At 36.4% G+C, this 26743-nt stretch overlaps 1 protein-coding gene across 1 annotated transcript in view; it reads right to left on the bottom strand.

Annotated features, from left to right (window-relative positions):
* Window positions 1–1496: 1496 nt before the first annotated feature.
* Window positions 1497–26743, bottom strand: part of LOC124721764 — a 65202-nt gene continuing 39955 nt past the window's right edge. The window contains exons 4-5 of the mRNA XM_047246874.1: window positions 22784–22855; window positions 1497–1672 (exon numbers count right to left, since the gene is read on the bottom strand). Of these exons, the coding sequence (XP_047102830.1) occupies window positions 1578–1672; window positions 22784–22855 (167 nt within the window). The 3' untranslated portion in view covers window positions 1497–1577. The remainder of the gene's footprint in view (window positions 1673–22783; window positions 22856–26743) is intronic.

The raw sequence follows: 26743 nt of genomic DNA, 5'->3' as shown, positions 1-26743 counted from the left end.
GTATGAGTTTTGTAGGTCTGATGATGGATTTTAGTCCATAAACTTAATATACCTAGTGCTGTCTTTGTGCCTGTTTCAGACTCAATGCCTCCTCTATGTGATGAATAGCATTCTCTCCTTTCCACATTGTTGTTGCTCCATCCTGAACTGTCCATTGTTTAATATTATACTTTATTACGTAAATTATAGTCCTGGCTTGTCATTCAATGGTGACTTCATGACACCAGCCATTACAGTATAAATCACTCCTTATACCCACACTGTGAAACATGATTCTGAAACAAATATGAAATGTATACCAGGGTCTGCTGTATGTGCCACCAGAAAGAGGGTCTCACAATCTCATCTTGGTATCAGACGACCACTAATGGACCTAAAATGTTAGAGCCAGTTTGAGAAGTAGTACACCCAGCCCATTCAACTACCAGTTTGTCTCTTTGTTAAATTTAGAAAACATGTAATGATACAAGAAAACTGTACAATCATGGCTTAAATGTCTCCCAGTGGACATCTATTTTTAAATTACAGTCATTTATTAAACATAAACAAGAATGCTACTAGAACTAACCCAAATTATATGATATTTTCTACATTATGAAATGTTAATTCATTCCCTGTGATGAGGTAGAGAGTTATCCAACAAGGGCAAAATTTTGTAACATCTCCTCAGATAGTATATCCAGTCCTATCCAACCTTCAGTATTTCATTTGCTTTAGTTTTAGAAACACTCAGTGCTAAACTTTGAACTTTCATATAGGAATAATGTCTAATGAGAAACCTTTTTCTTTTATTGTTCAGCCTTTATTATTGTGCAATATTTGACAAATTACCAAAAAAATTAATATAGTGTTCTTTTTGTATGTAGTTCCTTTGAAAAAATACTTATTTTAAGTTTTAAGGGATTTATTATATGATAATTTACTATGTAAGCTCAGACAGAATAATAATCATTTTAGAAAATTGTCAAATTTATTTGTTACAACAATGTATACATAAAAGCGTGCATGTAATACTAAATCCTCTTTCTTCCTTTAGCTTCATTGGTTTGTCAAAATCATGACAAAGACTTATTTAAGAATTGTGCAGCTGCTTTTTGAAAGCTGTTGACTAAATATATGTAATTCTAATTTACTGGTTCTACTTCTGTTTAATTATTCACTGTAATATTGTCATTTGCAAGTGGCATAAACACAGCTGTTCACATAAAACTTCTGTTTAACTGAATATGCAGATTATTTTCCTGTCTAATATGTATCTGCTGTAACTGTTCAATTATTCTTGTCAAGTGTTCTTTCTGCACCTGATGACTTTTATCTTGAAAACTGAAGTATTTTGCATTTGATTCATAATACATACATTTCTGCAAATGTGTATGCCATTTTGTAATTTTATTTTTGCGCATATATTGATTTTGGAGGTAAGGAAGTCAGTGGAGGAAGCAAGGAATTAGTATTGTTGTTTATAGAGCTCATTAATAATTAAGTCATTCATTTCATCAACTGTATCACCAGTGACACAGGTCATTTTCACTCTGTCACATTTTTCTACCAAGGAGACTAATGGATAGTTGCACTCTTTAATCTACACGGTTGAAAATAAGAACTTTAATATCGCCTGTCACCAGGGGAAATTGAGTCAGCGTCAGTTTTCTGCAGCCATCAATGAACATCTCTGAAACAAAGTATCTGAGGACTGTATATGCCCATAGATGCTGCTGTGACCATTTACTCTTTTTGTTGTAATTGCAATAGTTTTATGAGCATTGTTATTATCAAGATACGTCCAAAGTCAGTAATTACCTTAAATTTAAAAATATAGTGCCTGGCAAATAACAAGTATTGGGTATTCAAAACAAGGCAGACAAGAAGAATACGTATGTATTCAAAAAGATTATCATTATCAGTCATGAAGTTTGCCTTTCAAAACTTTACCAAGTATCACAAAGTACAGCTACTACACACAAACTGAGAGAATTAGTTATACAAATCTGCAGAATGAAAACTGATTATAGGAATACATATTCTGGTATATGGATATTTTTCAAATTAGTGAGTACTGAAGGCGACATCAAACCAAAAATATAAAACACTTCACAACATATTGTAGGGTGGATAGATCATAGAGTCACTCAGTGTAGTGGAAACACCACTACAAATCACAATTTAAATTGCAATTGGAATCAGCATTTTTGGCATGGGATCACCAGTGGTGGTGGTAAATTGTTATGTGTAGTTTGAAATATACTTCCAAGTAGTACACCCTGCATCTCCAGCTATCAGTCATCATCCTAGTTGGATTTAGAAAACTTTCTGTGTACACAATGACATGACAGAACAAGACCATTTTTGTACTGATTTCTCCCAGTGAACTTTTGTTTTGAAACTAGTCTGCTAAGCAAAAATATGTGTTAACATAGTAAGGCTGTTATCAACCTTAAGGTTTGTTTGAACACCAAAATGCTTTACTAGGGATGGTCCTATAGGAGATGGGATGGCATTTTCTTCCTCTGAGATTTGAACCGACTTACCCAGCCAGTTATTGGCTGTACATGTTAATGTACACTGGGAACTGTGATTCCGCACAGCATTTTTTACATTTTCAAACATTGCCAGAGATGAGCAATAACTTACATTTTAAAATTCTAGGACTGACTGGGTATTGATCCAGTCCTGACTGTATCTATAGTTTCTCATTTTACCACTGATAAACCAGGACACTTGTGATACCAACATTATGAATTCAACACAAAATAAAACACTCCCACCTCTACTAACTGTAATTTAGTGTTATGACAAGTTGTCACCCAATAAGGGCCACATTTTTATCATCATCTCACTCAGTACATCTAGCCTCTAGAGGGCATCATTATGTTGTTCCGCTGAGTCCCAGAACCCATCTAGATTAAGTACTGACATCTGGGTAAGGTTTATGGAAAGTATCTCTTGTTGTAATAAGTAAACTTGTGTTTTAAGCTACAGCAATTATTTATGACCACTGCTTCATATATCTTTGTAAGGTGTGGGATATGAAGAAGACAATACAAAAGTTATTTTATCTGTGCAGAATGGCTGGAGGCTAAGAACAAGACTTCGATAAAAATGTATCCTCAATTTATTGAAATCTCTCATTGAACAAAACTACATATAATAACTATGCTAAATGCTTCACATTATTCCACTCTGGGTGCTCTGGGTGCATTCTAGATTTATATGAAAACAGAAGTAACAAACTTCAAAACACCATGATCACCTTAGTTGAGTATTTATTCAGATTACCGGTTTTGACAGAACTATGTAGCCATCTTTGGACCTTATGGACTATTCTTCATAGCATCTCCTCCATGTGTACAATAACTTGTGTCACATAATAAACAGACATTCCAAGAACATGCATGACACAGTACATCAACATGTCAAAGGTAAAACAGTTAATACAGTGATTGATCTATCTTTGACATGCTGATACACTATACCATGCATGGTTTTGGAATGACTGTTTATAATGTGACATAAGTTTTTGTACACATGAACAAGATGGTCTGAAGTGTAGTGCACAAGATCTGAAGATGGAAACGTGGTTTTACTGAAACTGGTAATCTGAATAAATGTGCAGCTAAAGCGATCACAGAATGTTACTTCCTGTTTTAATATCATCTGTGGGGTAAATCAAGAAAACAAATATGTAACCAGAGTTATCAATTCAGAAAAGCAAAAGTATAATTTATGTAACTAGAGCAAACTGCCTTGAAGATGTCACACTTCATTGGAAAATAAGTCACGTATTCCTCCATTTCTGAAGAACTGGTGCAACCAGGAGAAAATGATGAAGAGCTCTTTCAGCTTTGCAAAAGGTGCTGCTGAAGGTACAAGACAGTCAGCAACAAGGAGTATATACGAGTAGATTACGAGAAAAACTACAAACATTGCAGCCTTCAATGCAGTCAAGTTAACAACAGTTTTGTAACACTTCTTAAAGCAACGGCCTTGCACGTAGTGGAGATACAGACTGATTAATACAAAAATGGGAATCTAATTTCACATGACCAATTTTCCATGAAGGGGAAATGGTACACATGAGCCTCCTTGCTCAAGAATTTAGGAAAATTTCTGTTGACATAACGACAGACTGGGTCAGTCCCATCACCACTTTGATTTCTCCTAGTTGACTTGTGTTTTTAATTTACAGCAATGCATTAAGTGGAAATGAGAATGTTACAAGAACTAACTCAAACTATGTAACAATTCCAGCACTGTCAAACATGAATTTTTTTCTGTGATGTGTCAGAAAATTGCCCAGTAAGGACAGCATTTTGCAACATCTCCTCAGACAGTATATCAGGTGCTTGCCAACTTTCAGTATTTAATTTGGTTCAGTTATGAAACCCTCTGTGCATAACTCCCAAAAATCATTTAAGCAATAATTTCTTGTGGGAAACCATATTGTAACATTTTGCACCGTTATTATTAAAAATATTTGATAAGTTGCCAACAAAATTAATGTACCTATCTTACTGTGTTAGTTCCTTTGAAAAGATACATCATTTTTTAAAAGTAATTTATTTATAATAAATTATCATGTAAAACTCATACAGGATAAGACTCATCTTGAAAAATTATTTAATTTATTTCTTACAGGCACATCTAAATATAATTCATATGTAATATTTGATCACCTTTCTTCCTTTACATTCACACATTTGTCAGATTATCAAAAAGGGGAGGGGGAGAAGGAGGAGCCAAGCATCAACATTTTTGTTTATCAAGTTCCACATAAGATAAACCAAAATAATCTTACAGATAGCCACAGTCAAAAACTTGCTGCTAAATTATGAAGGCATGACATAAAAGCCACAGGATGGGTTAAATCAGGTGCCACACTCGGTGAAATCCTAGGAGACTGTTAGCCCAGAATTTGACGAAAAATGGCGTGGTAATGATAATAGGAGGAACGAATGACAATAACCATCTTCATGAAGTACAAGTGATAAACTCAACAAATGAGGTGCTAAAACTCTTAGCTGATACAAACATTATGCTACTCGGCATCCCACCCAGGCATTACCTTACTCCTGGACAAACATAATGATGGAACAAAGTAATTGGGAACTTGAAACAGTCGCTAAACTCTACACAAATGCCTCATTTTTAAGACTCCACAACCTCGAAAGATTTCTCTTTACAAATCATGGGAGGTATCAAAATGATTTAGGAAAAACAACATGTGTGCAAACTAATTTAAGAGTGCATAGCCAGCCTACCGATGAACTCTGATAACCAACACCCAATTTTTGATGTGGCACTACAAGAACAATCAATAGGAAATGAAGCCAGGTCAACTTCATTGCCTACTCTGAAACACCCAGCTCCCCCTACAGGTCTGTCACATACTAGAAGAGACTTATCAGCAGCCAAAGCTGTTATGTTGGCAATCTGACTCCTTGGTTCATTTGTTTATATACGTCAAGTTTGACAAGTAGACAATATTTGCTCTTGATGTTCATCCTCTTAAGTGTGCTACATGTAATGTATTGATATCAGAATATAATAGGTTGTGTGCTGAGAATGGTAAATCTGTGCAGTGAACTATATTTGTTGTGTAGGTAGGAAGGTAAATAACTGAAGAAGCGTGTTAGGTTATGTGCCCACATTGTGCGTGGTACTTGTTTTGATTTGTGTTTTGTCAGCTTCATCGGCATTTGAACTCTTGTTGTTCAGAAGAAATGAGTCACATATTCTAGTGCTTTTAACTCAAGTGTATGAAAATAACTTCAAATGTAAGTTTGACCAAAACCACTACTCCTTTAGCAGACAAACTGAGAAACAAAGATAATTATAACACCGGCAAGTTCGGAATGAAACTCATTCTAATGCACGAGAACTAATGAATTATACCATAGGCGCAAGTACTGCTACAAATGCAGAGGATATAGATGCTTTCACACTTGTTCTTTTGCATCTTATGCTAAAGTCACATGAAAGTGTGAAAGCATGGGTGTATTATAAACAATATGTGAAAGTGGTAAAGGAGGAGGGTGTTACAGTCATTACATCCATGCATCTTCCCACCTTGATTAATAATGACCACTCTCTCAGCAACAAGAATGCCATCTAGTGAACAGTGATAGACCACAAGGCGAAAGGTCCATTGTAGCATTGACCAGGAAATTTATGTCATATGGTCTGATGAGAGAAACTTTATCAAACTCCCTAGTTCCACAAATGGCAATCCTTCATGAGAATAGCACCCATAGTGTTGTGTACCCAAAAGCTGGAGACACTATATAAGATGAATGCCTAGCACAGAATGGAGAAGTATGTTGATTGATTCAGAAGTGCGGAATCTAATTAGAAAACACTAATCCTCAATTACAGAGAGGTAGAACATTAGGGCATCCTTGTTTTCAGTTTCGTGTCATTCAATTTCCTTTGTCACTCTGCAATCATTTTTCTTTTTTTTTTTATTTGAAGGCAGTTGCTCACCAAATGAAACTAGTTATCCTCTGGTTGGTACTCTATAATATTGTTATCAACACTATTAAAATTTATAACAAAATACAAAGCTCTCTGTGTCTCCATCACCAGCAGCTGTCTAATCTTTTAATTAACTGATACCTCCTGCTACAGATAGTGCAATGGGTAGCTAGTCCCTGAAATTATTTTGCTGTGTGTTTTGAAATTATTTTTAAAGTTCTCAATAGTACCATTACCTGACAGGCTTTTGTGAACACAGTTCCATAATTATTGTGGTGCTTTTGTGGCTGTAAACAGAAACGATAAATGTCTTTTCTTATTTTTGACCCTTGTGGAAGTCAAAAATAGTGCCCTGTGTACACTTGTTCATAACTTATATTTCTTAATGACTGTAAATGACAATCATCATGTCTAATGAATTGTGTTACGGTATGAAAAGAGTATCTAAGGGCATTTGTTGTTTAAAGTGCAATAAAACATTCATTTCTCCTGTGCAAATGTTACCGAAACAGTAGATCTGAAAACATGCACTTGTACACTTTGTTTGCGTCGTATTCAGGCTGAATGTAACCACAATAAATATCCATGTACATATGATAAATTAAAACTGGAACTGGAAACAACACTAAGAGAATGTAAAACTTTCAAATTTTTGCTTAGAAGCTTATCTCTCTACATCCAAATGCAATATTGCCACACATGGAACACTAAGAAAAAGGACATTAAGCCCCGTAACAAGATAAACCAAAATACTTCTATTCTCATAGATAGCCACGGTCAAAAACTTGCTGATAAATTATGAAGACATGACATAAACGCCACGGGATGGGTTAAACCAGGTGCCTCACTGTGTGAAATCCTAAGAGACCGTTAGCCCAGAATTTGACGAAAAATGGCCGGCTAATGATAATACGAGGAACTAATGACATTAACCATCCTCACGAAAAACAAGTGATAAACTCAACAAATGAGGTACTAAAACTCTCAGCTGATACAAACATTATGCTATTCGGCATCCCACCCAGGCATTACCTTACTCCTGGACAAACATAATGTTGGAGCAAACTAACTGGGAACTTGAAACAGTCGCTAAACTCTGTACAAATGCCTCATTTCTAAGACTTCACAACCTTAAAAGATTTCTCTTTACTAATCATGGGATGTATCTAAATGATTTAAGAAAACAACGTGTGCAAAGTAATTTAAGAGTGCTTAGCCAGCGTACCTGTGAACTCTGATAACCAACACCCAATTTTTGATGTGGCACTACAAGAACAATTAATAGGAAATGAAGCCAGGTTAACTTTATTGCCTACTGTGAAACACCCAGCTCCACCTACAGGTCTGTCACAAACTAGAAGAGACTTATCAGCATCCAAAATTGTTATGTTGGTAATTTGACTCCTTGGTTCATTTGTTTATATACATCAAGTATGACAAGTTGACTGTATTTGCTCTTTATGTTCACTCTCTTAAGTGTGCTACATATAATTTGTTGTTATCAAAATATTAATATTATGAACAATCTGTTACTTATATTTTTCAATGCCTAACCTTGCTCCGCTTACAGGTTGTGTCCTGAGAATGGTAAATCTGTGCAGTGAACCGGATTTGTTGTATGGGTAGGAAGATAAATAGCTGAAGAAATGTGTTAGGTTACGTGCCGCATTGTGTGTGATACTTGTTTTGATTTGTGTTTTGTCAACTTTATCAGCATTTGAACTCTCGTTGTTCAGAACAAATGAGTCACATATTCTAGTGCTTTTAATTCAAGTGTATGGAAATGGCTTCAAATGTAAGTTTCACAAAAACCACTACTCCTTTAGCACACAAACTGAGAAACAAGGATAATTATAACATGTGTAAATTCAGAATGAAACTCATTCTAATGCGTGAGAAATTATGAATTATACCATAGGTGCAAGTACTGCTACAAATGCAGAGGATATAGATGCTTTGACACTTATTCTTTTGCATGTGTATAAATCTCTGTATGCACATGTGGAAAACACAATAAAATCAAAGGAAGCTTATTACACTTTGGAAAACCTGCTTGCTGGTAAGTGTAAATCCAGATGGATGAAACTCTGGGTTGTTCTGCTGAATACTACACTATCAAAATGCAAAGGAAATATTCAAAATTACGTTACTCACATTTTGGATGTAGCAAACAAACTGCACAGCATGAGGAAACCAGTGGATGATGGGCTAATTGCACTGATTATGCTTAGAGGGTTACCAAAATTTTGTTTACCATACCGGATTGGTATAGAGTCCAGTACAACGGTCGAAAATTTCACACCAGAAAGTATCAAAGCAAAGTTGCTGAATGCTAGTGTGGAAGAATACCTCAAGTTGGACAAAGATGACAGTTATAGTTCCTTATTTACAAAGTATTATAAGAAATCACAACAGGGGTTCTCAAAAGACAACAAGAAAAGAAAAGAAAGTGAAATGTTTCAGTTGCTGGAAGTATGGTCACTTCAAGTACAAATGTCCTCAGAAGCACGAATTGTCAAAGAAAGAATGAAAGGGAACAGAAAAGTTATTGTTTTGTGCACTTGGTATGTCAGATTTCAACCAGAATGAGTGGGTAATTGATTCCAGAGCATCATCACACATGACATCAAGAAAGGAATAGGCTTAAATATTTTGAAACAGGAAATAACAAACAAAAAATTGTAAAGTGTGCTGATAATGTTGAATTAGTGAGTGAAGGGAAAGGTGATGTTATTGTCAATGCACCAGATATATCCTCATTAAAGAATGTTATTCTTGTCCCTGGCTTAGCGACTAATTTTTGTCAGCTTCTGCTTTAGTCAGGAAAGGCATAAATGTTGTTCTTGACAAAGATGAATGTAAAATGCTCAAAGGTGGTGAGATACTTTGTTGTGGATCAGAGTCAAATGGCATTTATAAACTAAAAAATGTTGAACCTGTGTTGTCAGATGAGCATGCTCTGTCTGTAAAAATTTTAGTAATCTGGAAGACTTAAGGTACCGTAGACTTGGTCATTTTAGAGTTGACACTGGATTTAAGCTATGTTTACAGAGTGGTGGCATAAAGTTGGAGTGTTGTGACTCTGAAACTCTTCACAAGTGCAAATCATGTGTACTTGGTAAGATGTTGAAATTCCCATTTCTGAAGACTGGATGGCAACGTGCATCTGAGTTGCTCGGCCTTGTGCATATGGATTTATGTGGCCCCATGGAGCAAATGTCACATGGTATGGCTAAGTACATGTATGTACTAGTGGATAATTATTCCTAGAAGGACATTCTGTCACTTTCTCAAGAGTAAACATCCAACATTCGAAATTTTCTGTGAGTTTAAAATTTGGGTAGAAAATAGAATTGGTGCAAAGATAAAATCAATTAGATCTGACAATATCAGCGAATTTGTGAACTCAAATTTTGATTTACTCCTTAGAGAGAATGGAATAGAGCATCAGATTAGTGTGCTCTACAGTCCAGAACCGAATGGGGTTGTGGAGAGGACCAATAGATCAATTTGTGAACCGAGCGAGGTGGCGCAGTGGTTAGCACACTGGATTCGCATTTGGGAGGACGACGGTTCAATCCCGTCTCCAGCCATCCTGATTTAGGTTTTCTGTGATTTCCCTAAAATCACTTCAGGCAAATGCCGGGATGGTTCCTTTGAAAGGGCACGGCCGATTTCCTTCCCCATCCTTCCCTCACCCGAGCTTGCGCTCCATCTCTAATGACCTCGTTGTCGACGGGACGTTAAACACTAATATCCTCCTCCTCCTCAATTTGTGAGATGGCACTGTGCATGCTATTTGAATCTGGTCTGCCTAAGCAGTATCAGGCAGAGGCATGCAATACAGCTGTTTACATAAAGTGCCGTGTTCCACACAGAGCACTTAATGGTAAGACTCCATAGGAATTATGGACTGGAAAAGTATCTCACTTGAACCATTCAAACGTGTTTGGTTGCCAAGCTCTTCTCCATATACCAGATCAAAGGAGAAGAAAGTGTGATGGCAAAGCTAAGGAACTTGTTTTTGTAGATTATCATGAAATGACCAAAAGTTACAGACTAATTGATCCACAGAATTCAAGAAAATAGTGAAAGGCAGGAGTGTTGTTTTTCTGGAGAATGAGTGCATGACCGACAATACCAGGACACCAGCTGTTAATAATGATGATTACTGTCTGTTCTGGTCAAATAAATAGTATACTGAATGGGGAGAGACAGAGGAAGAAGAGGAAGTCAGCAGTGCTGGAAGTGACAGAGATCAATACCCTCACTGCATCTCAGATGCTCAGTCTGTGGCAGACACAAAAGAGACTGAGATGCAGCTGATGGACACTGATGCTTCAGAAGAGGATCAAGAGGACCAACCAGCCATAAGGGCTGCCCGTGTACCCAAACACAAGGAGTACCCAGACTATGTCACCTATTTAATAAGTGATTTTTCTAGTTTGGGAGAATATCCTGTGAACTTGGTGGATTCCATGTCGAGGAGTGACAAAGAAGACTGGATAAAGGCCATCAAAGAGGAAATTAAGTGTTTCTAGAACAATGGTGTTTGGAAACTTGTGGATCCACCAAACAGTGATAAAAGTATTGTTGGTAACAAGTGAGTATTTAATCTCAAGTCTGCCTCAATAGCTGAATGGTCAGCATCACAGACTGCCATCCTAAGGGGCCCGGGTTCGATTCCTGGCAGGGTCGGGGATTTTCTCCACTCAGGGACTGGGTTTTGTGTTGTCCTACTCATCATTTCATTCCCATCCGATGTGCAGGTCGCCCAATGTGGCTCTGAATGTAATAAGACCTGCACCAAGGCTGCCGGACCTGTCCCGTGAGGGGCCTCGCAGCCAATGAAGCCAAATGCTCATTTCCATTTAAACTGGAAAGGAATGTGGATGGTACTGTACTCCACCATGCTAGACTTGTTGCTAAAGGGTTTACACAAAAATTTGGTATTGATTATTGTGAGACTTTTTCAGCTGTCGTGAGAGATAGTACTCTCACAGCTCTAGTTTAGCTGTAAATCTTGATATTAAGATCTATCATTTTGATAAGACTGGTTTTCTCTATGGGGACTTGGAGGAAACAATTCTCATGAAGCACCCTGATGGTTTTGTTTTAAAAGGAAGTGAAGGTAAAGTCTATAAATTAACTAAGACCATTTACAGTTTGAAACAATTGGGTAGACAGTGGAACGAAAAGGAAAATGTATGCTTTTAGACCTAGGTTATGTTGCAAATACTGGTGTTTCACCATTGCATTGAATCCTGTGCACATGGTAATGAAATTTCCTATATTATGTATGGGATATACTGAATATGTCTTTGAGACTAATTTTATGTAGTAATGCCATGTGTAATCTTGACTGACATTAAAAACAATACGTTGCATCAGCCTAAGAATATCTTGAAATAATGGATATATGTTTGATTTACATCATTACATACTTGGTAATAAGATAAAGTATGACATGAAGGAAATGGATACATCAGAAAATCGTAATTACCACACCTGAAGCTTGCTTTTAGAAATTGTGGTATGGCCCAGGAATGACATATTATATTTTATGAGCTCTAACAAGCACTTTTTTCTTCAAAAAATTGGCTCTAAAATTCAAATGTGTCTTATACTCAAAATCAATATAAAAATGTCCAGTCTTTGATTTAAAATTCCCACCAGCTTTAAAAATGGCCATATATTCCATGCCACAGAAAACCTACCTATATTTGGCAATATTGGATTTAACTGGCAGCAGCAGTGCACCGATGGAATAAACATGAGTTATGAGGATCCACAAGCTTGCTAACACTTTCTTCCTCCCACCCCGCCATCACAAACCCAGACCATTGTCTAGCCTATGATTTGTCATTGTTGTCTACTGTGCCAGTGAACTTGAATCAAAAGTGATTTATGTTATTGGTAATGCAACAATAGTTTTGTTAGCAGCTAACTTTAATAGAAAATAATGAAAGGTATTTATGTGGTACGGGCTATATATTGAAAGTAATAGCATATGCAGAAGACTATAGAAACAGAGTAGGCGAGCAGCATTTTGACCCTCCACCAAAAGAAGAAACCATGCAAGACTGACAGGCTAGTAAAGAAGTAAAAAAAATAGAGAGGGATAAATGTGCAAGTAGAGGACTGAATGCAAAATGGTCAAAACTAGAAGATGACAAATTGAAATGGATTCAAGGACTCCATCAGCATGGTACTGGAATTAATTCACAAATGACTGAAATACATGCTCATAAGTTAGAGCTACAGTGGAACTTCATAGACTTTAGAGTGGAGTTGCTTATGCTACAGGTTTATGAAGCATCATGGATCTAGAATGCAGACCAAAATCAAAATATCTCAGAAAATACCACAAGAGCATGAAGAGAAAATATTCTCTTTCCGTTACTTTGTTATTCAACATCAAAAGAAAACCAGTGTGGGATTAAGCTGAATAGCGAATATGGATGAAACTCCTCTGAAATGTGATATGCCAAGTTACTGAACTGTTGCCATGACAGATGCTATAACTGTTCTTATAAAAACATGTGGACATGGAAATGCACTACACTGTTGTCCTTTCATGTTGTGGTGATGGTACCAAACTTAATCCTATGATCATTTTCAAGTGCAAAACAATGACAAAATCTATTGAAATACTACCAGGTAGTTTTTTTACATACATCAAAAGGGTTCGATAGTTGGGGGAGGTACGAAATTATGGATTAACAGAATGTCAGAGAGAAGGAAAGAAGCTATGCTGAAGAAGAGTTATCTTCTTGTTCTAGATTGGTGTAGTAGTGCTTGAAAAATTCTGTGAAAGAGAAATTGAGACAGGGAAATACAGAGCTTGCTGTAACTCCAGGAGGTCTTACTTCACAATTGCAACCTATTGATTTTTCGATAACTAGGCCATGAAAGTGCATATCAGATGGGAATGGAACAAATGGATCATGGATGAAATACAACATGTATTAATGCAGAAGAGAATTTTAAAATGACCCAAAATCAAACAAGTATATCAGTGGATAAAACAGTCATAATCTAGAGTGAGAGAAGACATTATTGTTAAATCTTTGAAGAAGTGCTCTTGATGGCAATAAAAACCATCTTATACATGAAGAGGGTAACAGTAGTGATGACTAAGAGAAGAAGAAACAGAAGAAGGTGAAGAAGGAGAAGGTGAAGAAGAAAGTTCAGATGAAAATGCCCTGGATTTTAAAGGTCAGCTCAGTATTACAAGATAAGAACATTGCTTTGCAATCTGATAATAAAAATGCTGTTTTTTTAAAACTGCTTAAAATTAAGATGCGTCTTCTAGTCTGCAGCATCTTACAAACTGTGAAATATGGTACAGTAATGAAAAACTCCACAATACCTTGAAAACCCCATTATCATGAATACTGGTTAAAATTACATGCTGTGCCCAACTAATGAGAGAGAACATGTGAAAACATGAACTTCCACAGTTTAACTGTCAAATTCACAACACAGCCAGTTTAAACTTATTTGAAATGCAGCAGTTATGTAGATCTGGATCGCCGTCTCCACCCACAACAATACAGACATATCTTACTTCTGACTAGTTCTATAGCACATTTGGTACTATGGTTACACATTGCACACACTTTGATAATGAGTGCCCCGTCAGACAATGTTGCATCATCATATCAGTAACTGTAGTTTCAATATATCCTTTCAGACTTACTACCAACTGTGGTTCTTGGAAATAAAGCACAATGTGCATGACACAACCATTACAGTTGATCATCATCAAGACTCTCACTCAGGAAGGAAATCACCAGTAGTAGCTCTAAATTTTGGGGTGCAGTTAGAAAAGCAATAAACAATAATTAACAGTTAAACCATGAAAGCTCATGTTTTCACGTGTTCTCTGTCAGTATTCGATTTGTGACAAGATACACTGGTACTTTGTACTGGCTCCTCTGTGTGCGACAATGAACACAGTCAGGTGATGTCTTCATCCCTGTGACCCATTGGGAGGTCACAACAACTAACTGAACATTGGTGACTTGCACTCTGCTTCCAACTCCCACTAAGTACAACACCTACCAGTTATCAGTCTGCAGTATGTCTGCAGTATGTATGGATATTCTAAACAAACATTACATTTAATATCACACATATAATGGTGATATCAAACCTGTTTCATCATTGCACAGAATCCTATCAGTGAACATGGTTATGAACCTGCATATATTGTGTATGGAGTATGCTGAAGATGAAGTTTTATGTACTGGAGACTAGTCTTTGTAGTATAATGCCATGGGTTTTCAAGACAGATTTTATTAACTAATAGTTCCATCAGCCAAGAAATATCTCAAAATAATATATATGAATCTGATTTACATCATTACATACAAGGTAATAGGATAAATATGACAGGCAGGAAATGACTTCGTCTTTAAGTAATCTTTACCACACTTGAAGCTTGATTTTAGAAATTCTGGAATGGACAGACTACTCAAAAGATGCTGAATACTTTATATGGGTCCCTACTATGGGTGCTGCTTACAGAAGTACACATGAAAACATGACACTTAATGGCTTAACTGTTAATTTTGCGAAGTGACTGGGGTAAACATATATAGAGATTTGGACTGCAGTCTCCACCCCAAACCATCATTTTCAACCATGCTGCATGTAATATACCTGTGACAAGTTCTGTTAATTGGTTACTTAGCACACATTTTGATAAAATGAGATTGCCCAATGCAGCACCTTTATATCAACGACTGCAGCTGCAATATATTCTCTCAATACTTTGTGCCAACCATAGTTCTGCCAAATTAAACACAAGGTGATTGACAATTTCTTCACTGATAATCATCAAATGAGATTCTTGATCCAGGAATAAATTTCCCAGTAGTCTCCCTAAATTCTTAGGTGCAGTTAGAGATGCAATAAACAGTAATTAACAGTTAGAACGTAAAGGCACAGTTTTCAGAAGTTGTCTCTCATTAACAATACTTAACACAACAATAACAAACCTAGTGTAACAGTAGCACTTACAGTCAACAGATCATGTGTGACCTTTCTTTTGTGGTATGTGAATTTTTTATCTCTGAGGAAGGAAACTTTTTTGTGCTTTTGATGTTAGTGCCTTTTCCGTCTGATAAGTCATTGGAAACTGAAACTCTAGATTTAGCTGGTAACAGACTGTGATTACTGTGAATTGGCAACAGTTCTATAGTTGTTCTTCTCTGAGCATGCTAGACACAGGTTTTTACTATGTCAGATAAAAATTTTGTTTGCTCACTAAGATAGTTGTTGGAATTCTCTTAAAGTAGTTATTACCACTTTCTTGTTTCTCCCTCACAGATTTTTCATAATATCTCTTTGTATGATTGACTCAGAAAAACTTTATGCCAACCAGTTCATTTCTGCAATCAGTTACACATCCTGTACACCTCAGCAGAGGTGAATGAGAAGAGATGTTGTAGTAGTAGTAGGGAAATCAATTTAATATGCATGTTAAGTCTGTATCAAGGTGATGCCAAATTACTGAAGATAAGACATACTTGTGAAAGTATAGAGAGTGTACTTCCAGACAGTCTTTCAAGTTGCATGGTAAAAAAAAGAATCTCTATAACTATTTGAAAGTTGTTTTCATAACCATGGCAAAGAAAGTTTGATGTCTTATATTTATTCCAGGCACTAAACATTGTAAAACATGCCGTAACATCATTTCATTCCTGACATTACACAGCTTGGTTCGGATGGGAGAATGTAAAGTTGAAGATCCAGAATATACTCCAAAGCTATCTAGAAGAGTTCAAAATCTGAACTGAGAACTACATGAAATGTCATCATTTATGGTTAGCAACAAACCAGAAGACAGATGTCTGAAGTGAACAGGGTTACGAAACTGCATCTATTACCTATGGAGTAAAATGAAGACATATAATGTGTACAGAGAACTAGTCTTTGTACAGTAAGGCCATGAGTTATCATGACTGGTATTATTAACAAGTATTTGCATCAGCCAAGGCATATACTAAAATAATGTAGATGTGTCTTTTGTCTTTAAATACTGGGTAGTAAGGTGAAGTAAGACAGGAAAGAAACAACTCTGTCAGAAAATATTCATTACCACACTCAAAGCTTGCTTTATGAAATTCTGGAATGGACCAGGAAAGACATATATTACTCAAAAGTCCTGAATACCTTATAATGCTCCACAGGAGTTTATAGAAGCACACTGTGCCCATCTAATGAGAGATAACATCTGAAAACATGAGTCTTTGTGGTTTAACAGTTAATTTTTCGACACAACTATGGAAAACATATTTGGAATACAGAAGATATACAGTTATGGATTGCAGCTTCCATTCAAAACCTTCCTTTCCACTATTAAGCAGATGTAACTTTCTTCAAACTAGTGGCATAGCACATCTGATACAAAGGATACACACTGTTTCAAAACACCTAGTGTGTGGAATATCACACATGTATCAAGTTAACTCAAACTGTTTCACCATTGCTTTGTTCCTGTCAATGAATATGATGCCGCAGCAAATCTTGACTGATTTTATTAGCAAGGAGTTGCATCAGCCTAAGTATATCTTAAAATGTGCCCAACTAATGAGAGAAAACATGTGGAAACATGAACTTTCATTGTTAAATTCAGAACAAAGCTAGCATAAAAATATTTGACATGCAGGACCTATGTAGAACTGAATTGCCATCTCCACCCACAACCATAGAGATGTAACTTATATCTGATTAGTTCTATAGCACATTTGGTACTATAGTTACACATTGCAGACACTTTCATAATGAGTGCTCTGTCAGACAATGTGACATCATCAAATCAATAACTGTAGTTGCAATATATCCTTTCAGTATTTACTACCAACTATGGTTCTTGGAAATAAAGCACAATGTGTGTGGCACAACCATGACAGCTAATCATGATTAAGAATCTCATCCAGGAAGGAAATCACCAGTAGTAGCTCTAAATTTTGAGCTGCAGTTAGAAAAGCAATAAACAATAATTAACAGTTAAACCATGACGGCTCATGTTTTCATATGTTCTCAGTCATTCCTGCAGTAATGAATTGCAGATATTTTAGTGGATTAGCAAGAAGCAAAGCAAGTCAGTTATTCCAAACAGCTTCAAAGCAGTTAATTTTATTTCTTCATTCTCAGGAAGAGCCACAGAGACTGTTGTTATATTTTTGCATAATATTTGTGATGTGGACTGCATTTACCCATGACCAGAGAGTTTTCTACTTGTTGTGACAAGGCTAAAATTGTCCAGAAATGTGCACACCTGTATTGAGCCAGTTAATATATTAAATAAAGATGACAAATTTGACATCCAGGCACAAGGTTGTTTCCATGAGCAACTTTCCACCATCAGGGGAAGATACTGAACAGTTTGCCAATTTAATAAGGGCAGTTTCCTGTGGAACCTATACCTTGGGGCGGATTCTGACCGAAAATCAACTACTCCTAGTGGAAGCAGAAGAACACTCTATTGATACTTTTATCCATGGTATAAATACACAACTAAGTTGTCACGTAAAAGTGGCTTCCTCAATGTTGCTGCATGAGGAAATCCATTTTGCCATGTTGTGTGAAAAAGCAGGGCAATTTGTTGCCTCCTCTGTGCAGTAAAATGGGTATCCCCACAGTTTACCAGTGACTCACTTAAAGTATGTAAGTGAGCCAGTCATAAGCCAACAAATGCTTGTCATCTCACTGTCGTAACTGCCAGAGTTTTAGCATTTAGGAATGCATCACCCATGGTCCCAAAATAGACAAGCTCATGGCAACCATGGTTCTCCCATTTACAGAGGGAATGGTCACTTCCATCACAGTAATGGCAAAAGAAGGCATAGCCACCCAGCCTTGCCACCAATAAAAAGAGTAAATGCCCTTCAATTCCCAAGGTTTAGAGAAGGTGACAAGTGTGATTGTGAAGGGAAAGATGGAAGGAAAACCGGACTGGATTTTTGTGGATATGGGCACACCTATATGTTTAAGTTTTCTTTCCTCTGGCAGCAAGCAGCCAATGAATGATCCCATTTACATATTTGTGTCTTTGGTGTCAAAATAGCAAAACCCATAGTAGCAGTTTGTACAGACATAATATAATATGAATGGGAGATTATAAGAAAAAAGGCCTGATTCTGTCTTCAAACTAGGATATGATTTCCTGTACAAGTTACATAGTGTGACTGATTACTGGCAGCTTTCTGTCTCATTCTGTTAAGGAATCCATCATTTTTGTGGTGACAGCACCTCACAGACATGAGGAAATTTGGGGAAGGGCACCAGTCCTCAAAATACTGATACACCACAAATCAAAGTGTTAAGGACAAGCATCCCTGCAACCACGAAAGGTGGCACTATACTAATTTTCTGGTTGACCGGCAAAACTCAAGAGCCAAAAGGAAACATCTATTTGGTTGATTCACTCACTCAAAATGACATTCTTGATAAAACTAATGTACATGTCTCAAGAAGTTTACGTCAAGCTAAAACAGTAGGGACAAAAGTGTACATCCTAGCCTGTCTACCGGTAGATAATTTTGGTATATCAGTCATGGTAGCACATTGAGGAACCACACTGGACTGTATGCAGCACATACATAGCCATGGATGTGGAACACTTTCCTGGAGAGAGACTTGACAGTGGAAGCAGGCAGAAGCCAATAACATGTGCTTGTTTTAATGTATGTAATTCATTTTCTAATTTATTTTAACTATTCTTAGTTAGTATCTATTGTTATGGGGTGAAATGAGTAATTGTTTTGTAACTTAATTTCTACTGTTGATGTATAAACAAATATAAATTCTGTACTAGTTATAAGCATTTGGAGGAACAACTAACTGCATTTTTAAAGTATTTATTTGGTTCTATTCGAAAACATGTTTGCCAAGCCAGCCAATAATAAATTCCAAAGTAATTCACAATTTAATCGAAAGTATTGTTTGCATAATGATATTTGTTAATTTCATCGTTTAAACAAATAATTCGGCCTAACGCTTGTAAGAGAAGAAACTTTCAAGAGTAATGAATTTTTTGATGTAGCTTAATGAGTTAAGTGTTAATAGTATTTCCTGTAAATTAAGCTCTATTAGTAATTTCTGTAAATTAAACTTCAAACAATCTGAAGTTTCAGTACTTATTATTGTGAGGATATATAGGAGCCCAGTTTTTGGTCATGAGACAGTCACAGACACGACTGAGTTTCAGACGAAAAATCTGTTTGGTTAGAACAATAACAATGCTTCAACTTAATTGTGGAATAAGTGTTATATAATTAGGCCATGTGTAAAAACAGTGACAGTGTCTACTCCATACATACCATTGTATTCTTCAAGAACTGTGAATGTTGTGGTTAGGCTTTGATTGCTCGTAGATGTTCAATAGTAAATTATTGTAGAAGTATTTGGATGTTCACCTTCTAACTATTGATGAGGCTTATGGAAAGTTAAACAACAGTGCACTGGCCATATTAAATGTATATATGGGAGGCTGTGAAAAGTGAACGTAAAAGACAGTGCAATGCAGCTGACCATCAATCAGCTAGATTTGAAAACACGAGTCTTTGTGGTTTAACAGTTAATTTTGCAACACAACTACGGTAAACATATTTGGAATACAGAAGATAAATAGTTATTGATTGCAGTCTCCATTGAAAACCTTCTTTTCCATTATTAAGCAGATGTAACTTTCTTCTAACTAGTTGCATAGCACATCTGATGCAAAGGATACACACTGCATATACATTGGTAATGATAGTGTCCTGTCAGTCTATGGGACACCATTACATCAACCCCTGTAGTAGAAATATATCCTTCTGCACTTACTACGGTTCATCTAAATGAAGTACAAAGTGAGAGATGCAATGATAAATTATTAATAATCAATCAGGACTTCATCCAGGAAGGAAATCACTAGTATTGCTCTAAGTCATTTGTAATGATTAGAGAAACAATAAGCAATATTTTACAGTTAAACCACATATATATATATATATATATATATATATATATATATATATATATATATATATATATATATATATATATATATATATATATATATCTCAAAACTGTAGGTTTTGAGATGTGCTATTATAGAACTTTTGCTGTGGTTAGCAATGTAAAACGAATATTGAACTCACACATTTAAAATGCTCAGAAAAGCTCTAAGATGGTGCATTAGGAAGCCTAAATTTCAAAATCACCGCCCAAAAGGTCAGAGTACTGGATCCTCTTTTCTTACAAATTATGCTCTGTTCTCAATCATTAACAATTTAGTCCAACAACAACAATCACAGCCACCACAGGCCTCATATATGTTTCTTTTTTTCTTTTTTTTTATGGGACAAGCACTATTTACATCTGAGGCAGTAATCATTTTCGGTTTTCAAATTGGACATTCTACAACAGTGCTTGTTCTGTCTACTGGGTCATTTGAAAGAAATACAATAGTTTCAGCTGGTGACATATGTGACCACCATGAAATGGCAACAGTTCTTGTTACTCTGCATTTGCAACATGGAGATATCTGTTATATTAGATAGAAATCTTATTTGTTCCCCAACATTCTCAAAAAGATAACCTTAACCTCTGCTTGTTTCCACAATTACTGACTCTTCATAATACATCTTTGACTAATACTGACATTAAAAGTTCAAAACATTGAGATGCTTTGTGTAATGAATCAAGTCAATAAAGAATTACTCAAGCCAAGAGGCAGTTTTTAAATTACTGATCGTGTCTCTATGTGAATCTTTTAAAAAGCATAGTAAAAAGAATGTCATGAAATAGTTGAAATTTGTTTATTTAACCATGGCAAGGAGATGTAAAAGTCTTGGGCTGATCCAAGGTATAGCACTTTGTGTAACATGGTGTAAGGTCACTTGACCTTCTATGCAACATAGCCAATAAGGGATGGCTAAATGAGTGGTTGAAGATCCAGACTACATGCCACATCCATCTCGAGGTGTTGACCAAACCTAATGAAAGTACTATTTACGCGAACCTGCCTATTTAATGATATCAACAGAATAGAAGATACATGATCTGAACACTTTCAATTCAAGTCTGGTCACTTAGCATGAAAATTCCAGCTAAGGGCATAAAAAGTGCAAATGCGTCTAAACAACTTGGCAGCATTGAATGCCTAGACAGTAATAGCAAAATGCAAAAACTTCCAGGGGACATTAGAAGAAGTTCTGTTAAAGAAGAGATACAAATACTTCCTTTTACACCAGCACCATTGAATAAAGTAGATTTCCATATTCTTTCAAGCACTACAGAGTAGAAGGTAATGAAAACAATGGTGTTATTAAGGAAAGATAATATTATACCTAATGGGAGCAGAAAGTGGAAACCAAAAAATAATTATTTCCAGACTTATAACTATGACAGTGACGTAATACGAATTACTAAATTATGGGCTACAATGGTCCTTTCATGTAATAACTTCACCAGTGTAACCTGACAGGAAGACACTAGAATTAACAATAAGTTGATGAGTTGCACATTGCTGGAAACACCCACTCAGTACAATAAACCCCTATAACGTATCACTCTGCAAAATCAATGTGTTTCAAAACAACCTGTGTGTAATATTACCATTTCTCAAAATACTGATACACCACAAATCAAAGTGCTAAGGGCAAGCATCCACGCAACCATGACATGTGGTACTATATGAATTTCCGGGTTGACTGGGAAAACTCAAGAGCCCAAAGGAACCATCTATTTGGTTGATTCACTCACTCAAAATGACATTCTTGATAAAACTAATGTACATGTCTCGAGAAGTTTACATAAAGCTAAAACGGTAGAGACGAAAGTGTACATCCCAGCGTGTCTACATAGTTTTGGTATATCAGGCATGGTTGAACCTTGAGGAACCACACAGGGCTGAATGCAGCACATAGCCATGGATGTGGAACACTTCCCTGAAGAGAGACTTGACAGTAGCAGCAGGCAGAAGCCAATACCTACTTGAGAAATGCAGGGTGATAAAAAAAAAAAATCTACATCAGGGATACAACAAAGATCAGTAATCATGTGGGAACTGGGGGTAACAAATGTCACGAGAGGGTGCTCCAGTCATGAGATAGTGGTGACCTATTATGCATCCGAGTGAATTTGTTTTTATTATTAACAACCTAAATAACTTATCCTTTAAATGGAAACAGGTGACCTGCCAGACTGTATACAAAGTTGTCACAAACCTTCATGGCTCATACAGTGAAGATCTCTATGGCATCTCAAACACCATCTTGAAACAAATAATTGACATTATTGTTGGCCCTCTTACCTTTCTGATCAATAGTACTTTTACAGCTGGAAAATTTCCTGAGCTCCTTAAGGTTACTATTGTCATCCCAATCTATAAAAAAGGAGAAAAAAACAAATCTGAAAGTTACCGTCCAATATCCCTCATACCTATATTATCCAAGATAACAGAATGCTGCATTAAAACACAACTTTGCAACTACTTTGCTGAACAAAATCTTTTTTCCTCCTCGCTCTTTGGTTTTAGGCCAGGATTGTCTACAATAAATGCAGTAGAAACTCTTGTGACAGACATACTTGATGGCTTTGAGAACAATTCCATCACTTGTGCTGTACTACTAGATCTGAGTAAAGCATTTGATACTGTACCCCATGAAGTACTAATAAATAAACTAGAGTGCTATGGTGTCAAAAATAACAAACTGGCATTAATCAGTTCATACCTGACAAACAGAACTCAGGTAGTTATAGTAAATAGCCAACAATCAAATACCCTACCAGTTGTAAGAGGCATGCCACAAGGCTTAGTGCTTGGACCTTTTCTCTTCCTGCTATACATGAATGACTTGCCTACTTTCATGCTTCACAAGTCAATAATATATGCTGACGACACAACCCTGATTACCTCAGATAACAAATTGGAGGAAGTGAAGAAACAAACAAAAGCAATGCTTGAAAAGTTTGCCATATGGCTCCACAGTAACAAGCTGATACTCAACAGTAGCAAGACTGAAACTATGTATTTCTTCTTGCACGATCTACAGGAAAAATTAAATGAGTCTGACTCTGTAAGACCTGGACCCGAAATTAACATGGAACACGCACACGGAACTGTTATGTACCAGACTGTCTAGAGTAGTCTTTTTGTTAAGGAAACTATAAACATTAGTTAGCAGAAAACAACTTTTGTCTTCTTATTATGCCTTCTTTGAATGTCACTTACAGTACGAAATAAAATTATGGGGCAACTCAACTGGTGCTCAGACAGTGTTCACGTGGCAGAAGAAAGCAATTAGAGCAATTACAGGTATTAAAAGCCAAGAATCATGTCGAAAGCCCTTTAAGGAACTTAACCTCTTAACATTACCTTCTCTGTATATAAAAATGTGTCTTCTTTCCATAAAAAAACAAATACATACCTTACCCTCCAGAACAGATGTTTATTCACATGATACCAGATATAAAAACAATCTTGATGTAGACTTTACTAGGCTATCTAAGGTCCAAAGTAGCTTTAAGCAAACAGGATTAAAATTATATAACAAGTTACCACAATCACTGAAGGACCTACAAGGTGATCCCTTCAAGAAGCAGCTGCCACATCCATCTCGAGGTGTTGACCAAACCTAACGAAAGTACTAGTTACGTGAACCTGCCTATTTAATGATATCAACAGAATAGAAGATACATGATCTGAACACTTTCAATTCAAGTCTGGTCACTTAGCATGAAAATTCCAGCAAAGGGCATAAAAAGTGCAAATGCATCCGAAAAACTTGGCACTATTGAATGCCTAGATTGTAATAGTAAAATGCAAAAACTTCAGGGGAATGTGAGAAGAAGTTCTGTTAAAGAAAAGATACAAATACTTCCTTTAACACCAGCATCATTGAATAAAGTAGGTATCCAAATGGTTTCAAGCACTACAGAGTACAAGGTAAAGAAAACAATGGTGTTATTAAGGAAATATAATATTATACCTAATGGGAGCATAAAGTGGAAACCAAAAAATAATTATGTCCAGACTTATAACTATGACAGTGACGTAATACGAATTACGAAATTATGGGCTACAATGGTCCCTTTCATGTAATGACTTCACCAGTGTAACCTGACAGGCAGACACTAGAATTAACAGGAAGTTGATGAGTTGCACATTGCTGGAAACACCCACTCAGTACAATAAACCCCTATAACGTATCACTGTGCAAAATCAATGTGTTTCAAAACAACCTGTGTGTAATATCACCATTCCTCAAAATACTGATACACCACAAATCAAAGTGTTAAGGGCAAGCATCCCCGCAGCCATGAAAGGTGGTACTATACGAATTTCTGGGTTGACTGGGAAAACTCAAGAGCCCAAAGGAACCATCTATTTGGTTGATTCACTCACTCAAAATGACGTTCTTGGTAAAACTAATGTACATATTTCGAGAAGTTTACATAAAGCTAAAATGGCAGGGACAAAAGTGTACATCCTAGCGTGTCTAGATAGTTTTGGTATATCTGGCATGGTAGCACCTTGAGGAACCACACTGGGCTGAATGCAGCACATAGCCATGGATGTGGAACACTTTCCTGAAGAGAGGCTTGACAGTAGCAGTAGGCAGAAGCCAATACCTATTTGAGAAATACAGGGTGGAAAAAAGAAAAAAAAACATCAGTCATACAACAAGGAGCAGTTATCACTTAGGAACTGAGGACCACAAATGTTGTGAGAGGGTGTTCCAGTCATGTGATAGTGGTGACCTAGTATGCATCCGAGTGAATTTGTTTTTGTTATTAACATTGTATTTGTGAGGTTGTGGAAAGTGAGTGTAAAAGACAGTGAAATGCAGCTTAGTATCTGTTGGCTACATCATTTGAAGTAGTCCATGTTTGACATCCACACCCCATTTTTCAGCCACTAAGTCGACACTGAGGGCAACAGATGAAGAAAATAAGCAAAGCGGGTGAACCACTACAAGAAGACTCATGCAGACCTAGGAAGAGAGCGATCATCAGGTATGTCTCAATATTTATGAACCAGAGAGATTACCAAAAAAGGCATGTGGACTTTAATGGCTCATAATTACTGGTCTAGCACAGCATGAAATTGAAGAGTAGCTCTTAAAAACGCATCAAAAATAAATATGGGCAGGATTTTGTGCCACCAATTAGCAATAACTGTAATTCATTCCAAAACACAGATGATGTAGGAATTTTACCAGAATCCTCATCTGATAAGGAAGTACACGAGAGTCAAAACTTAGTAAATAGCAAACTTATACATAAGCAGAAACGTAAAATCAAGATTTACATGGACAGTTATGCGTGAGGGTTATCAGTTACATTAATGGAAAGTAGACCTGTGATGGACAAGTTTGAAATAGATGAAATCATTAAGCTAGAGGCTACTTTATTCAATGTCATGAATGACAGCACAGCCCTCATTGACAAAGCCTTTGTAGTGGTAGTGGCCAGTGTGAACAACAATGAAGAAGACTTTTGAAATGTTAACCTACATCAATGTGATTATCATCAATGTGCCTCATTGACATAATTTGCCTCGGTAGTGTGAATAAGGAAGTGGAGCCATCCAACAGGGGGTAAAAAGTCATCTACCTAAAATGTTCGCATGTAAATGTTCACATCTGTAAGCACTTTAAGAATGTTTCCTTAGTTAACACCAGTAGTTATGGCAGAGATTGGCATACCAAGCATGGCCAACATCTCAAAAAACTACGTAAACACGTTTTAAGTGACACAAATCTCAGAGTAGTGTTGGATAAGCTTAGGAAGGAAGAAAGATCAGTACTCTGGATTATGTTTCAAATGAGATGGCAAAAAATTACAAGATTAGACCAGGTTAGATGTTCCAATATCACAAGGACACAACATTGTCAACTTTTGCACGGTAACATGCGCTTACATCAAGTAAGTAACATGCAAAAAAACATAATGCCAAAGTAGAGTTTAAGTAAGCTTCCTCAACACTCAGGATATGGTGGAGTAGTTAAAGAATTTTCAAATGATAACATATTGGACATTTTGTGTTTGACTGAACATTGGTGTAATGAAGAAGCTCTTGGATACAAAGTACTGAATGATTACACATTACCTAGTTGTTATAGCAGAGGACATCACTTGCATAAGGGGTAGCAATATATGTACCACTAAACTGTGGTAGGTTTGATCTCAACACACTTTGTATTGAAATGGTTTTGAAATATCACGTGTAGTAATTGAGAGTCTTAAGCTAGTTGTAGTCGTTGTACTA

The sequence above is a fragment of the Schistocerca piceifrons genome, chromosome X (genome assembly GCF_021461385.2).
Source record: "Schistocerca piceifrons isolate TAMUIC-IGC-003096 chromosome X, iqSchPice1.1, whole genome shotgun sequence".
Classification (NCBI taxonomy): Eukaryota; Metazoa; Arthropoda; class Insecta; order Orthoptera; family Acrididae; genus Schistocerca; species Schistocerca piceifrons.
This window is presented reverse-complemented; position numbering and strand designations above follow the sequence as displayed.